This window comes from Bos javanicus, chromosome 2 (assembly GCF_032452875.1).
Source record: "Bos javanicus breed banteng chromosome 2, ARS-OSU_banteng_1.0, whole genome shotgun sequence".
Lineage (NCBI taxonomy): Eukaryota > Metazoa > Chordata > Mammalia > Artiodactyla > Bovidae > Bos > Bos javanicus.
In genome coordinates this window covers 44,634,691-44,650,823 of record NC_083869.1, presented here as the reverse complement: position 1 = coordinate 44,650,823, position 16,133 = coordinate 44,634,691, and the positions used below count along the sequence as shown (strand labels likewise).

Below are 16,133 nucleotides of genomic sequence, written 5' to 3'. Positions count from 1 at the left end.
TCTGGACATGATTGCTAACAAGGGACCACCCTTTCCTGTCTTCTTTCTGTTGGTAGCTGCTTGGTTCTACATGTGCCCAGAAGTGATATAGCACTTGTTACATTATTGTCTTTTTAAAAAATTATTTATTTTTAGTTGGAGGATAATTGCTTTACAATATTGTGTTGGTCTCTGCCATACATCAACATGAATCAGCCATAGGTATGCCTACTTCCCCTCCCATCTCCCATTCCATCCCACCCCTCTAGGTTGTCACGGAGCACTGGGTTGAGTTAGCTGAGTCACACAGCAAATTCCCACTGGCTCGCTGTTTTGCATATGGTAATGTATATGTTTCCACGCTTCTCCTTCAGTTCGTTCCACCCTCTCCTTCCCCTGCTGGGTCCACAGGCCTGTTCTCTATGTCTGTGTCTCCGTGGCTGCCCTGCAAGTAGGTCCATCAGTACCATCTTTCAGGATCCCATATTACGCATTAATGTACAATATTTGTTTTTCTCTTTCCGACTTATTTCACCCTGTATAATAGGCTCTAGGTTCATCCACCTTCTTATTTGTACATCATCTCCCTCACTTGCAGCTGCTCCTGAAAGTCTTATCTTATTGATCTTTAGCTCCTCAGTGTCTCCCTCAGTGCCTGGCACATCACAGGGCCTCAAACAATACTAGCTGAATAAATACTACTTGCTCTGAATAATACGCTATGAAATAAAAATAAATACAACAAAATAATAGGTCTCCTTATAAGTTCAGTCGTTCATAAAGTCAGCCAAGAGCATGCATGCTAACAAAAGCTTAAAATTCAGAACTGAGTTGTACATCACATAAAATAGAACTTACAGTACTGTAGAGTTTTTCCATGTCTTTGGAGTGGGTGATATATGGTGTATCTGGAGAAAAGATATACTTGCCCTTTATTAATTTATTAAATGTTTCTTTATATTTTACCTAAGGAGAGAAAACAAAGAGAACCTTTGATTATTCTAAATATATATTTAAAGTTTCACAAGATCTACCTAGCAAAAAATAGTTACATTTAGAGATTAATCAATGGGCTAAATTTCATTATATGATATATAATTTTTATTATAACTAACACAATGGAATGTTTGGGATAATAATTTAGATATTATCTAAAAGGGGTACAGTATATGTCCTACTAGTGACTTTTAAGACATTCTCCCCCAAAGATTTTCTTATAATTTACTCCCCATTTTCTTACAAACCATTATCTGGAGGTAAGGAAAGTCTGTTCAATGACAGTTAAGCTCTTAGTTTATATACCTTATTATACACAAAGAAAACTTACATCACTTTGATTGACTGAGTTAATCTTGGCGAGAACAATCTCTGGAGGATCCACCACACTTGTAAAGTTAGGATAGTTGGCAAGAGCATCTTTCTTATATTTTATCTGCAAAGGAATAGAGACAATTAAGATAGGTGGTCCCCTACAGGGTACCTATCCCCACATGGTAGGTAAGGAGGCCAGGCTTTATGTAGGAAGAAAAGGCTCTGCATACCTGATTCATCATTTCCTGGTTCCTGGTAACCCTCACATGGTCCACAGAATCCAGGGGGATCCAACCAATGCCTCGGAGCCACTCCAAGTCAGCTTTGTAGATATTCTGAGAGCAGAAAGGGAGACACAATGCAGGTGTAAATAACTCGGGCACATGAAATCAGGCAGCAGATTAGAAACAACTTTTTCAGAAGGTTTTTAAGGCTTTCTCTCTAGTGGCTATGTCTCATTGATTCAAACATGATTTCATCTGTACACTTGAGCAATATTTCTCATGGCTGTTATGAATGAGGAACTATGCAAGGTGATTTGAGAGATGAGTATAAAGTCTTTGAAGTGTAGAGAGAAGTTATCTATGAAGTAGACAGTGGTAGGTGCTGCGAGAGCAAGAACACTTAGATGCTGTGGGAGTTAAAGGTAGGGAACCGTTGTTTTCACCTGTGAGCATAAGACAAGGTTTTACCAAAGAAGTTATAGTTTTAGATGAACTTGATACATATAGTTATATAGAAATCTGTGGGGTATTCAGACTAAATAAAGGCAGTCACACAAGTAAATGCTCATGTCTTGTAGGGTTGGGGGCCACCCCTCCTGTCTGTCTTTACCCTCGCCCCCACTTCCTGGATTCTCTCAGGCCACCGCACGCCATATAAAGAGGAGGTGCTAATCTGATTAGAGTTCCACAAAGGTTATCCTGCTGCAGCCACCAGTGAGATGGGATGTTCAAGTTCAGTACCTGTGCTGCAGGCAGAATCTGACATCCTGTTTTGGTAACAACGAGAAGACCCAGGTAGGCTTAGCTCCTCGGTGCTCCTGAGCATCACATTAACGCATTGTGTTTCTGTTTCCTACGGACTACTGGTGGCAGGTAGAGATCTTGATTCAGGCTTCAGGGGGAGGTGACCTGACACACATTCTCTATCCCAGCTTTGCCAACCTCTGCATAAGGGCTTCTGGCCCTTCTGCAACTCATCAGTATGTTGTGTCCCTTTTGCTTTGATTCCTTGCAAGCAATTCCTTCATGAAAGCCTTGAGGAAGGAGATGCTTGGCAAAGCAAGGAGGAGGCATTCCCAGGTCTTGACTACACTATCATGTAATATTATTGAAATCCCAAATCAATGTCAACTCCCACCCAAGCCAATAATTATTTTAAGTCAGTTGACAATTTTCCATGCACATGTGAAGAACTATTGATGATAGAGATGGTACAGAATCAATTTTTTAAAACTTGACTTTGAACGTTATTCAGAAATGCACAGTCAGCAAGCAAAGCTGTCCATTACTGCTCCCAACCTTTCTCTACTTCATATCCAGCCTCAGTTCCCTTCTGACAGCAAACTATATATTTACAGTTATGAGTTTCAAAGACTGGAGGCTCGAAGTTAGTGCTTATGATCTGAGTAGACCACATGCCTCTAGATAATTAAGAGACAAAAATCACTTACATCACTCTGTAGGTCATAGGCCTTCCTTGCCTGAATAACATCATTTTGGTCAGGGTGACATATCCATTGGTGCAGGTAATTGCGGTAATCAATGTCACTGGCAAGGGCCTGTCCCTCCTTGGCTGCCAACACCGACACCATATCAGGAGGTATATGGATTTTGGCCTTTGTCTTATGATAGTTCTCTTTGTAAAGTCTGTCATTCTGAATCTGGCCTGCGTGCTCGAACCAAACCAGTTTAGGATCATCTCTCATCGTCGGGACACCCACATAATGACCTTTCTGCTTGACGTGTTCAGCTTTGTATTTCAGCTGGTGGGAAGAGGAACAGAGATTCCGTCAACTTAGACAAACACACAAGGCAGAAGGGGCTTGAAACATCAAGCAAGCTCAGGCCCCCAGATATTTCTGTTACTCTCACAAGAATAAATACGAAAAAAATTGAAATAGAGATGAAGACATTTCAATTTAAAAATAGAAAAATATACACTTACTTTCTAATTCTGGCAATATCTTATTTGAAGGCTTAGAGATTTTAGGGAAGCAGAGAATAGAAGAAACAAATAAAGACCTTAAACAATAGTTTTTGAAGCAGCAGAGAAAAAAAAAAAAGAGATGAAGAATGCTAAGAGCCCACAGGAAAAGGACAAGAATGGAGCAGGTACTCTGGCCATCCCCAAGGCCAGCCAGGCCTGCCAGCCAACAAGGAGCTCTCCATGGTGCTATGTCTTAGGGTAACTGGGTCCCTGTAAGGGCAATGGCCAGCCTTTGCAAAGTGCACTTGTATCAGAATAACTTACCTCACTCTGAACATCACCAGAATGATGGGCATGAACAAATGGCACAGCATCTGGAGGCAAAATGTAACCGGTGGCTTTCTGTTTCTCCCAGCTTTCCTTGTAGAGATACTAAAAGACAGAGACATGACAAAGGGTTAAACCAAGGAGTCAGGATAGAGGGCTAAGTCTCCTACAGGTGTGTTATAGTCCTCCATCCTCACAGAAAGTGTCAGGTGTCCAGGCAAAATCCTTACCTGGTCCAGTATCCGGGCTGCCTCCTGGGCAGTATGCAGCTGAGGGGTTTCTGTGAGAGTGTACTTTGATTTTGTGTCATTCCAATCTTTTCGGTACTTAATCTAGAAATGAGAAGCAAGTTGGTAAGTTCCTCGATATTAAGAACACATAATGCTGTCCAAGCAGCTGCTAGCACCAGTCGTCTCAATATTTACAATCCGTATCTCAGACAGCGATTGCACAATGAGTGTAAGGAAGCGGAAAAGCTTTGGAAACAACATCTTCCAAACCCAGAAATTTTACTAAACAATTTTTAACAGATCACCTTTATTTAAAAATTTAACCGAGCCGTTTTAGAACAACAGTCATGTACTTACATCGTTCAGGATTTCACCACTGTGTTTTGCTGTCACGTAATCAACTCTGTCATCCACAGGAGTAAAGCTGAGAGTTTCTATTTTTGTGCGATATTTTTTCTATGGGAAAGAAAATCTCTTTTAGACAACATTGTCTCTGGTCCTGAGCAAGATATGCTGCATTTAAGGGTGTGTCTGAACTAGAAGTGTAGAATGTCATATTTCAATGGCATCTTTTTGGCAATTTGGCTTTCTTCTTAGCATTTTATTTTTAAACAAATGGGTTGACATCTTATACCTTCCACAGATTTTAAGGTAGCAGGTTTGCTTAGCTCCCAAAATCATGTAATATATCATTACATGTACTCTGTGTGTGTATGTGTGTTTTTCAATTTTCAAACTTCTCTCACATGTATTGCCATTGAGGACTGAAGAAAATTTCCATTTATACAATTCCAAGCATCACTGAGTGGTCTTACATTCTTATGGGTATGGTCCCACAATGTGACAGGGACAGTACAGGATTATTTTGGAAAGGATAGCAATTGAAACTGTAATTGCTGATGGGGAATGACTGCATGTTAGCTGGTGTATTTTTGTTTAGTTTCTTAGGAAATGTGCTGAATGTCAGGATAAGATCTTGGAATACCTCATTGAAGATGTCTGCCATATGCTTGGCATGATTGACAGAAACAGAATCAGCTGGCATCCACCCAATCCCACGTAACCATTCCAAGTCAGCCTTGTAAATAGCCTGTGAAAATAAGACCAGGAAGAAGTCAGTAAGTCTGGTCACATTTGTTCTATTCATTGGTCTGATGGAGAAATGCAATTTAAGAAGGACATACTCAAGCACCAGACAAGTAACTTAAGTAAATTAATGATGCGGCAGCATAATAAACTGGGGCCCATGTTTGCTATTTAAAGGGGTTTAGCCTTAATTTCGGAGAAGGCAATGGCAACCAACTCCAGTACTCTCGCCTGGAAAATCCCAAGGATGGAGGAGCCTGGTAGGCTGAAGTCCATTGGGTTGCTAAGAGTTGGACACGACTGAGCAACTTCACTTTCACTTTTCCTTTCATGCATTGGAGAAGGAAATGGCAACCTACTCCAGTGTTCTTGCCTGGAGAATCCCAGGAACGGGGAAGCCTGGTGGGCTGCCGTCTGTGGGGTTGCACAGAGTCAGAGACGACTGAAGTGACTTAGCAGCAGCAGCAGTAGCCTTAATTTAGCCCGAGGTCATGACTATCAATGGCTAGTTCATGTCTGGAGCTGCATCCTCTAATTTTTTTCCAGCAAAATGGGAAATCCTAGGTTTGTATACAAAATTCCCTGATTTTAAAACTTAATTCAAAATTTAAAAACACTGTGTCAACTAAAACAGCATATCTATGCCTGTATCCTGTCCATGGACTGCCAATATTTTACTTACAATTTAAACTTCTGTTGCTTCTTAAGTTCTGTAGAAGTAATACTTTCAGAGTAGTTGTCTTTAACATGATACAATTAAGAACTATATTCAACTACCACTTATTTCCTTATCCTTCATGGTACTGGTGATTTTAATACCACACTATAAATTCTAACCAAAACCAAATTCTTGGCTGTATAAAGACATGGAGTGATGATGCAAGATTTAATGACATAAACTTTCTGGGAGTCCTGGGAAAATGATGAAAGAGTTCAGGCTAAAATGCAGCCCACTCACATCGCTTTGCAGATCGTAGGCTTTCCTGGCCTGAATCACATCGTTCTGGTCAGGCATGCACGTCCACTGGTGCAGGTAATGGCGGTAATCGATATCGCTGACCAGAGTCTGGGAATTTTTAGAGTGCTCGATGGAGAGCATATCCGGGGGGCTCTGGAACTTAGACTTCCACTTGGCCCAGTGCAGCCGGTATTCTCTTTCATTCTGAATCTTGCCAGCTATGAGGGCCCAGCGGATCTTGTTGTCATCCCTGGCTGTGCGGGTGCCCACGTAGTGTCCCTTCTGCTTCTCGTGATCAAGCTTGTATTTATACTGGGGACAGAAAAACACAGCAGATGGATCACAGCACGAACTCTCTATGCACCTGGGGCGTTTGCACGAAAAACTGAGGAGTAAACAAGGCCACACTCACGTCACTCGCGATCTCCCTGGAGGCCTTGGCAGCCTGGATGGGGATGGCGTCCAGCCGGACGTCACAGCTCATCTTCATCTCATCCCAACCTTCACGGTAAAGTTTCTGAAGAGGAGGAAAAACAAGGTATTGTTCCCAGTTCAAACTCATCAGTGACTACAGGGGTTCAAGTGAAAATTAATAACAAAGGGGTACAGTTTTGAAGTCCTAGAACCAGTTTATAAAAAGAGAATAAGTGAAAGAATCATCATGGACCAGTGTACTGGAGAACAAAATCATGTCTGGAATCCAAAGATCTGGACTTGACAAGGCTTTTTCCTTTTTTTAATTTGAATTATAATTTCAATATAGTTGTTTATGGTTGATGTAAAAGGGTTTTGGTGCTTCTTGTATTGATAGCACTGGGATCAGTTTAAGTTCAAACATTAATGGGCTATTATTGAATTTCTTCATAATTCTACTTAATTCTTCATTTCAATTTCGTAATCTTCAGAATTATAAACTTTTTACATTCTGAAAAACAAGAGGGTTTTTAATTTGAAAAAGAAGGGCTTACATTTGAAAAATAACAGGGTTTTTCCCTCTCTACACAGTTTTTTTTTTTTTTTTAGATCTTCTAATACAATTGTTGATGCATAGTGTTTGGGAGCGTTAGATCTTTTTACTGAAGCACTGATTGGAGATAATGGGCCACTTTCTAAGTGTATCGCTGTTGTGTTTGTAAAGAGAAGTCAATGAAAATAGTGACTGATTTACAGATAACTTTATAAATATATGTTCACATTTAAGTGGATAACTTCTGTATTAACAATGTTAGAAATAGCAGTAATTTAAATGTATAATTCAGAAATCAAACCTATCACCATTGTTCACAGCTTGAACAAGGCAGAAAGGAGAAGTGAATTTCAATTAGTTTCATGGCCTTTGCATTTTGAAAAATGAGTGCTTAGATAGGATCTGTCCTTATAAGTATGGGAAAGTTTTATATGAATTTTCATTCAAGTTTTTGTATTAAGTTTGACTGGGCCTATTTTAATGCTGGACTTTTTTTTGTACAAAAGAAAGTGTTTTCCACATTTAAATGTATTATAATAGAGAATATTTAATGGAAATTTGTAATTATGTTATTTTAAATTTTTTGTATTTGTTTTATTACATATATTATTATACTATTTTTTCTTATGTGATATACTTTTTTTATGTGGTCAGATATAATTTTTATTTGAGCTACAAAAAAACTGGACTTAGGACCTAACTTCTTCACCTACTAACTGTGAGAATGTGGGCAAATTCTTTAATCTTTTTAAGTCTGAACTTTCCCATATGATTAAAAACAAAATAACACTGTCTTACCCATGTGATTGGTGTCAAGTTTAAATGAATCAATTTAACATGAAGTTGTTTGGTTACCCATAAAATTATATACAAATATTCTGAAAAAACTGCTTTCTAAATGCTGAAAATTACTTAAAATAGGGGACTTTATCAAGATTACAATACTAGCAACACTATGTATAAAGAAAGTGAATATTTTGTTTAGTATTCAGATAGGATGTTTGATACCTTCCAAAACAGAAGCCATTCTCATTAGTATCTAAATTTAACAACTTTACTTTTGGCATGGTGTCAAATACTAGTCTTGCTTATATCATGATACTAATGGTGTGTGCATGCGTGCTAAGTTGCTTCAGTTGTATCCAACTCTGTGCGACCCTATGGACTGTAGCCCACCAGGCTCCTCTGTCCATGGGATTCTCCAGACAGGAACACTGGAGTGGATTGCTATGCCTTCCTCCAGGGGATCTTCCTGACCCAGCAATCAAACCCACATCCCTTTACGTCTTGGCAGAGAGGTTCTTTACCAATAGTGCCACCTAGGAAGCCCAATATTAATGGTAGGGTTCTGGTATTTCCAGCTGAGAAATTTATCATGCAAAAGATAGCACATGAGGCTTTCCAGAATTTTTTTTCCAAAGATGTCTATGGATTGGAAGGAAGAGGCTGATTCTACGCAGTGAAGAGCTGGCCGTCTTTCCATCCACTCACTTGGCAATAAGAATTCACTGCACCATATACTGTACCAATTCTAGTTCAAAAGAAGCATCAAAATTTTGCTTTCTTCCCAGCTCTTGGAAAAAATTAGCTCCTAAGAGGCTCATTACAATAAAGTTGGTGGTGCAGTACACACATGATGAGGAATCTTTACTTGGAAGACTCCTCTCACAAAGATTTATTATTTTTTGAAAGATAAAAGGTTCCAAGCCATGGTGGACTGTATTAAGACAGTATCCTTCTTCTAAGGTCATACTGTTCCACACACAGAAAAATCTCTGTGATTCATGAAGGTACTACCTTTCTTGAACTTTCTTAAACTGTGAAGCTACCCGTGTAACTGAATTCTTTCATTTTATCTAATAGAGTTTTAAGTTAATCTCTCCCTTTCCCCTGGTATACAATGATTTATTCTGCAAAGGATGATAATTCTGCCTTTTTATGATATTTTTTTCTTATCTTTACTCTTTTTTTTTTTCCTTTTTTTAGGGATGTGCTGGCTTTTCATTGCTGTGTGGGCTTTTCTCTAGCTGAGGCGAACAGGGGCTACTCTTTGTTGCAGAGTAATGGGCTTTTCATGGCAGTGTCTTCTCTTGTGGAGCACAGACTCTAGGGCACACGGGCTTCAATAGCTGCAGTTCCTGGGCTCGGGCTCAGGCTCAGTCGTTGTGGCACATGGGCTTGGGTGCTCTGCAGCATGTGGGATCTTGCTGGACCAGGAATTAACCCGTGTCTCCCGCACTGGCAGGCGGATTCTTTACCATTGAGCCACCAGGGAAGCCCTCTTATCCTTACTGTTAATTAATTATTTGGGGATAAATGAGGAGCTTATCATTAAGCTACTTTAAGCAAATGTTAAAAAATGGTAATGAGCCTCTTGATGAAAGTGAGAGTGAAAAAGTTGGCTTAAAGCTCAACATTCAGAAAACTAAGATCATGGCATCTGGTCCCATCACTTCATGGCAAATAGATGGGGAAACAATGGAAACAGTGACAGACTTTATTTTTGGGGCTCCAAAATCATTGCAGATGATGATGCAAAATCACTGCAGCCATGAAATAAAAAGATGATTGCTCCTTGAAAGAAAAGTTATGACCAACCTAGACAGCATATTAAAAAGCAGAGACATAACTTTGCCAACAAAGGTCCATCTAGTCAAAGCCATGGTTTTTCCAGTGGTCACGTATGGATGTGGGAGTTGGACTCTAAAGAAAACTGAACTATAAAGAAAGCCGAAGAATTGATGCTTTTAAACTGTGGTGTTGGAGGAGCCTCTTGAGAGTCCCCTGGACTACAAGAAGATCCAACCACTCTAAAGGAAATCAGTCCTTAATATTCATTGGAAGGGCTGATGCTGAAGCTGAAACTCCAATACTTTGGCCACCTTATGTGAAGAACTGACTCATTGGAAAAGACCTTGATGCTGGCAAAGATTGAAGGTGGGAGGAGAAGGGGATGACAGAGGGTGAGATGGTTGTATGGCATCACTGACTCAATGGACATGAGTTTGAGTAAGCTCCAGGAATTGGTGATGGACAGGGAGGCCTGGTGTGCTGTGGTCCATGGGGTCGCAAAAGTTGGACACAACTGAGCGACTGAACTGAAGTGAACTAGTGGGCATCCTTGGTTTACTCCTGACTTGAATGAGAAACTTACTTACTTGAGCCTTGCCTTTGATTTGAAATTTACTCTTAGTTATGACAAGAAAATATTCATTTATTCTTATTTTGCTAAGACTTTATTAAAAAATAAGAATGGATATTTGATTTGGTCATACATCTTTTTAAATCTAATAAAATGAGCATACAATTTTTCTCTTTTGTTCCAGCATATTATCAGTTTTCTGAATATGAAATATTTTTGGCATTCCTGAATGAATCCTAGTTATTTGTATTATATCATATTCATGTACTATCACATTTGATTTGTTAATATTTTATTTAAGATTTCCTCATTATTATTGGTCTACAGTTTTCATTTGAGGCAGTTGGACAAGTTTTGATAATGGGGAAGGTTTTCCTTCTTTCATTAGGCTCTATAGTTATTTATTCCTTAAAGTTTGGAAACAATTGCCCTATAAAATCATCTGGGTGACCCTGACATCATAGAAGAGTGAGGAGAGGTCTTTAATAACCCTCTTCACTTCTTATGTTTTTATTCTTTTCTTGGGGTCAATTTTAGTACTTTATAATTTCATAAAAAGAATCCCCTATATATCTGGGTTTTAAAATCAATTTAAATACCACTGTGAAATGAATTTTAATTATTTTATGTCCATCTGAATCTGTCATTCATTCCCCTTTCTTGTTTGTGTCTCTTCATTCCTCTTTCATCATCTTTCTCCTTGTTCCCTTCTCTCTTTTGTCATGTTGACATTGCCTCACAGTAACTGGCCTTACCCAGGGATTCAGAACCAGGGATCGGCCCCTCTCCTCACTCCTGGGCAAGGGCCTCCTTACCCACGCGATCTTCTCTTCCTTGCCTATGAAGAGTTCCCTGGTGATAGCTTCGTACCAACTGGGCGACTTTCCAAACAAAAGGGGAGTCTGTTGCAGTACTTACATTGCTCACGTTAAGAGCATTGGTTCTAGCAAGATTAATTTCTGGAGTATCTGGCATTATGTGGATTGAAGTTTTATCCTTGTCCCAAACTTCTCTGTACTTTGGCTGTGGAAAGAACCAATAACAAAATTACTTCACAGTTTGTAATTTTTCTAGTTGCAGTGTACAACTTTTGATTTTTCTGGTCCCAAATCTTTTCATATTAAAAATTTCCAGAATCTTTTTGCATAAGTTACTCAAATTTGTTATGAAATCTGTATTACCACCTTTCATGTGTACTTTGAGATTTTGTTTAGAATTAGTAAGCAGTAACAAAACAACCGTGTCAACATCACTTACTGAAATCTTTGCTATCATCAATATTACTATTATCTTACAAATGGATTACCAGATTAATTATTTAGCATTCCTTTTATAACACGAATTTTAATACAGGACAAAAATGTGACTCACAATGCTGATATTTTCAGCATTGGATTTCGCGAGGACAACTTCAGGTGTGTCAACAATACTTGTGTACTTGAGTTTCACCACAGGTGTCCGATAGACACTGTCTCGGAAGATATGCTGGGCATTCTTGACTCTCAGTACTTCCGGAGATCCTTCAGGCATCCAGCCGATGCCACGGAGCCACTCCAAGTCAGCCTTGTAGATGGCCTGGGAAAGAAAAGAAAGTCAGGAGAGGCAGGTTTTGTTTTTGTTTTTTTTAAATCTGTGGTAAAGTAAGAAAGCAGCTTTTCATGTTACATTTTTCTTCCAGAAACAAAAATCAAGCTGACCACGGGCCTAACAGAGAATTTCTCATATGCACAGCAGTGTTTTGTCCTGCTTTGTCTTCTCTGGTGTGTGGGTGTGTGTGTTCATGTGCATACACAAATTCTAGAAAGCAGAATGATGCAGAAGGGATGCCCTGCTTGGGGGATGTGTGGGAGATTTTTGAATATCTTGGTTATCATCTCACTGGCCAACGCAGACTTTGAAAAAAATAATAGATTCTCCAACAAGTTCTCCACACAAAAGCCAGAATGGTCTTTACAAAATTCATCATTCAAATCTGATGTCACAACATCCTCCAAACCTATGATTTCCCATTGGCCTCAGGATAAAGATCAACATCTTATCATAGACTAGGCTGTGCTGATGGTCTAGCATGAGTCCCTCCTCAGTCTTCCAACCTCATCTGTCACGGGCTTCCCTTTGACCCATATGTTCTGACCACACTGGCCTTTCAGTCTGTGCTTTATATACACTCTGCTTTGTGTATGATGTTGGTCATTCTGCAGGAATGGCCTCACAGTGTTTTCCTCACAACCAACTCCTATTCTCTTTTCTTATCTCAAATCAGCATTTCCCCAGAGAAGCTTTTCCCACCTCACTTTTTCATAGTGCAATGACCACTCTTTTTCAGCCATCCCATTTTTGCTGATATTCATTAGTTGACATCTGTTCCTTTATCATCAACGTGAACTTCCTTCAGTCAGGAACTTTGTCTTGTTCTTCTTTATTCACCATTGTGCCTTTAGTGTTCAGCACAAGACATGGTACATGGTAGGTTTAATAAATATTTTTAAAGGGATAATTAAGAACTCAGTCCCTAGTTGCACAATTTCAATCCCACTTGGGTTTTCTTTTTCAGGACAGCACTTCCTTTTGAACTGGGATTTGCATTTCCTCGGCTATCTCCACATGTTTTCTCAGGAATATGTAAGTAGTTAACCAGATAAAATTGCTTTATGTGAAACACCAGTTATGAATTTCATTAAAAAAAACCGTTGTGTTCTTCAGAAATAGTATATCAATATTAATAGGATACAAATATCAAGCTAAAATAAGGAATAAGAGGAGTCAAAATGCAGGGAAATTTCTACCTTAGTGAAGAAGGTTATATGTTTTAGTGTGTGAAGTATGACAGATACACAAAATCTAGAAGGATTCTTGAAGAGGATTACATAGGTTTTGAAGCTTCCCTTTATCATTCTTTTTTTTTTTTTAATTTTTTTCCCTTTATCATTAAGAACTTGATTGATATGCATTCTTTAATACACCAGTGTGATTCAGGTTAATGAAGAGACTGCATTTATCTAGAAACTGGACTAAATTCACCAAATGGCAATTGTTTCAAATGATGGGTATACTCTTCTATAACAAACTCATCTATTATATTAAAATATCTCCTGAAGCTTAAGGGAAGTTCAGATAATTAAAAGAAAGAATTCATTCTATACAAGAAACAAATATCCTGATGCTGGAGTGGGGTGCCATTGCCTTCTCCAATTAAAAGAAGAAATTCATTCTATACAAGAAACAAATATCCTAATAGAATTCATCATTTTCAAAAGATCGAATGGTTAGAAAATATAAGTAAATCTAAAAATACTTTGGGCAAACTAATGAAACATAATGTTGTGAAGAATAAAATGTTAAGGGAAATGAGTGAGCTTAGAGCATGCTGCTAATCTTTTAAATTAATTTCAAGGAAGACAGCCCCTGTCATTCTTCAACTGAAGAAACACGATGACACCAATATTTAATAAGCTACAAACAATGAATGCATTAACAAAATCTATAGAAAAATTCTGGTAGTAGCACTAACAATGAAGATGAAAACTTTCTGAATAAGCCCAGAAGTAAGACTTGTGATTAACAAACTTAGTAAAATATCCCAGGGGAGTGCTCAGGCAGGGAAAGCATTCCTGAACATTGGAAGGAGTGACCGGGCAAAGCGGTAGAAGGCTGGCTTCCTGGGGAATAGTCACCACCCCCCCACCCCCAGGCACCACAGCAACAACTTACATCACTCTGCAGGTCATAGGCTTTCCTGGCTTGGATCACATCGTTCTGGTCAGGAAAGCAAGACCACTGGTGTAGGTACTGGCGATAGTCCACATCGCTTGCTAATGCCTGGCCTTCTTTGGCAGCGTTGATGGACACCATGTCCACCGGGATGGTGATCCTGGCCTTGTGGTCATTGTATGCCTTTTTGTACAGCCTGTCATTCTGCATCTTCAACACATTTGCCGCCCAGACCAGTTTAGGGTCTTCCTTGGCATTGCGACACCCAATGTAATGACCTTTCTGTTTCTCGTAAGCAGTTTTGTATAGATACTGGTGGATGTGAACAGAAGAAAGAAGATTTGTTTCTCCAAACTACTTCTGGACAGCCTGCTCAAATAACTCCCTCATATTACCCATTTGGGGGCACTGTTTTTCTTTAAATTCATACTACAAGTTTTATACTTGATACTTTGGTTTGCCTTCTACGTCTACATTCATGAAAACATTGTGAACATCTCAAAGGCAAGAACTGTGCTTCTGGGCTGTCCTCCAGTATAGGATTGTCCACCGTTTCCCAAACTTCAGTCATTGTGTGCCATTCCCACATGTTCTGCCATAAAATTTTGTGACAATACTACTTGTACTTCATATTTTACTTTGTCAACTTGATTTCTTGTCTACATAAATATATATCTTAAAGTTTAAACTTATTTACACTTTTTATTTTAAAATTTATAATCCTATCTAAGTGGGCAAAATCAGCGTTTTTCTAGCACACATTAAAACAAATGTAACTGTTTTAAAAATGCTTGTCCATGTACTACATAAATTTATCCCAGGAACCACCTAGGCATGCTGCACTTCAAGAAACAATAGAATTCTCTGTGCCCACTGGATCTCTGTAAGTGTTTATACATTAACTGATACTGATAAGATATTGAAAAGAAAACCCAGATCTGTGCTTAAATATATGAAGTGTGGAAATAAGCAGAGAAGTAAGTCATCAAATTGTTGTCAAAGTTGTTCTTGAATTTGGAATTTTAAAGCAAGACACTAGTAACAACGCCCTTCATTCTACTCAAATATAATTCCTGGGGAATTATGTTAAAGATTAGTACAGTTTTATCTCTCTGACTGTCTGTGAATTAGTGTTTGTTAAGGCCGAGCAAAGAGGAGCTCTCACATCACTGGCAATGTCCCTGGAAGCCTTGGCATGCTGAATCCCAATGGCATCTGCTTTCAGGTCATAGCCGGTCATCTTGACATCTTCCCAAGCTTGCTGATATTGTTTCTGCAAATGGAGATTGCAATGACACAGTCAATCTGAAGAGGGGGCTACTGACTACTGAACTACTACAGTAGTTCAGTACAATAGTTCAATACAGGCTACTGAACACTGTATTCAGTGTTCAAGAATACACGTTAACAGTTACACTGAAAAACTGACTTTCCCTTAAGATTTATAAAATAGACTGGTTTCATACTGAACTTAAATTCTAGTACATTTTAATGACATTTAGTAAAATTCTCTTCCCGGATCTTTTTTTTTTTTTTTAAGAAGAGAATTTAAAAGACAACAAATCATATGAAAATGAGAAAAATTATGTGTATGTAGTTTGGCTTTTAAAAGGAAAAATTAATGATAGGCCACTAAAAAGAAAACTAAATATTACTATACATGCATATGTATGTTTTGATGTCATGTGTTTGGTGTAAACTACATTTTTCCTACTAAAAAAGACAAGGACATATTATAAACACACACTCAGGTGTGTGTGCACACTTATCACTAAAGACTAGAAGTAAAAGGAATGTTAATGAAATGCCTATTACTAAGCGCTCTCTGAAGCACACTGACGAGAGGTTTGGTGAGGCAGAGAACACGGTGTGAGCAAGTGGCTGTGCAGGGCCTTACATTGCTGATCTGCACGGCATTGATCTTGGACTGCAGCATCAAGGGAGTATCAGCTGGTATGTTCACATTCGCCTTCTCTTTCTCCCAGGCATCACGATACAATGGCTGGTAAAAATGAAAAACAGAGGATCGTTGATTAGTGAATAAGCCAATTACCACGTGAGTAAAACTATAGGTATGATGAAAGTTTCTCTTTGGATGTGTTCATATAAATGTAAATCGCATTTTGCTTTCATCTGTGTTTTTATTCAGAAGGTGCCAAAAGTGACTTCAACAAGAACACATTCATGTGTGTTATAAATGTAAAATGAATCAGAAACATGAACTAAACTTATCCTCTTTTATTTATTCACATGTAATTATCTGGCAGATAA

The 16,133-nt window shown here is 38.7% G+C and overlaps 1 protein-coding gene across 21 annotated transcripts in view; it reads right to left on the bottom strand.

Moving 5' to 3' along the window:
* The window catches only part of NEB (nebulin), a 219,953-nt gene that overhangs the window by 72,690 nt on the left and 131,130 nt on the right, over nucleotides 1-16,133 (bottom strand). For all 21 annotated transcript variants that reach the window (XM_061438168.1, XM_061438021.1, XM_061438025.1 and 18 more), the window contains 15 exons: nucleotides 15,760-15,864; nucleotides 15,028-15,135; nucleotides 13,863-14,174; nucleotides 11,523-11,726; nucleotides 11,070-11,174; nucleotides 6,455-6,559; nucleotides 6,043-6,354; nucleotides 4,984-5,088; nucleotides 4,356-4,454; nucleotides 3,999-4,100; nucleotides 3,766-3,873; nucleotides 2,966-3,277; nucleotides 1,521-1,625; nucleotides 1,307-1,411; nucleotides 838-945 (listed from right to left, as the gene is read on the bottom strand). In XM_061438168.1, the coding sequence (XP_061294152.1) occupies nucleotides 838-945; nucleotides 1,307-1,411; nucleotides 1,521-1,625; nucleotides 2,966-3,277; nucleotides 3,766-3,873; nucleotides 3,999-4,100; nucleotides 4,356-4,454; nucleotides 4,984-5,088; nucleotides 6,043-6,354; nucleotides 6,455-6,559; nucleotides 11,070-11,174; nucleotides 11,523-11,726; nucleotides 13,863-14,174; nucleotides 15,028-15,135; nucleotides 15,760-15,864 (2,295 nt within the window). The remainder of the gene's footprint in view (nucleotides 1-837; nucleotides 946-1,306; nucleotides 1,412-1,520; nucleotides 1,626-2,965; nucleotides 3,278-3,765; nucleotides 3,874-3,998; nucleotides 4,101-4,355; nucleotides 4,455-4,983; nucleotides 5,089-6,042; nucleotides 6,355-6,454; nucleotides 6,560-11,069; nucleotides 11,175-11,522; nucleotides 11,727-13,862; nucleotides 14,175-15,027; nucleotides 15,136-15,759; nucleotides 15,865-16,133) is intronic.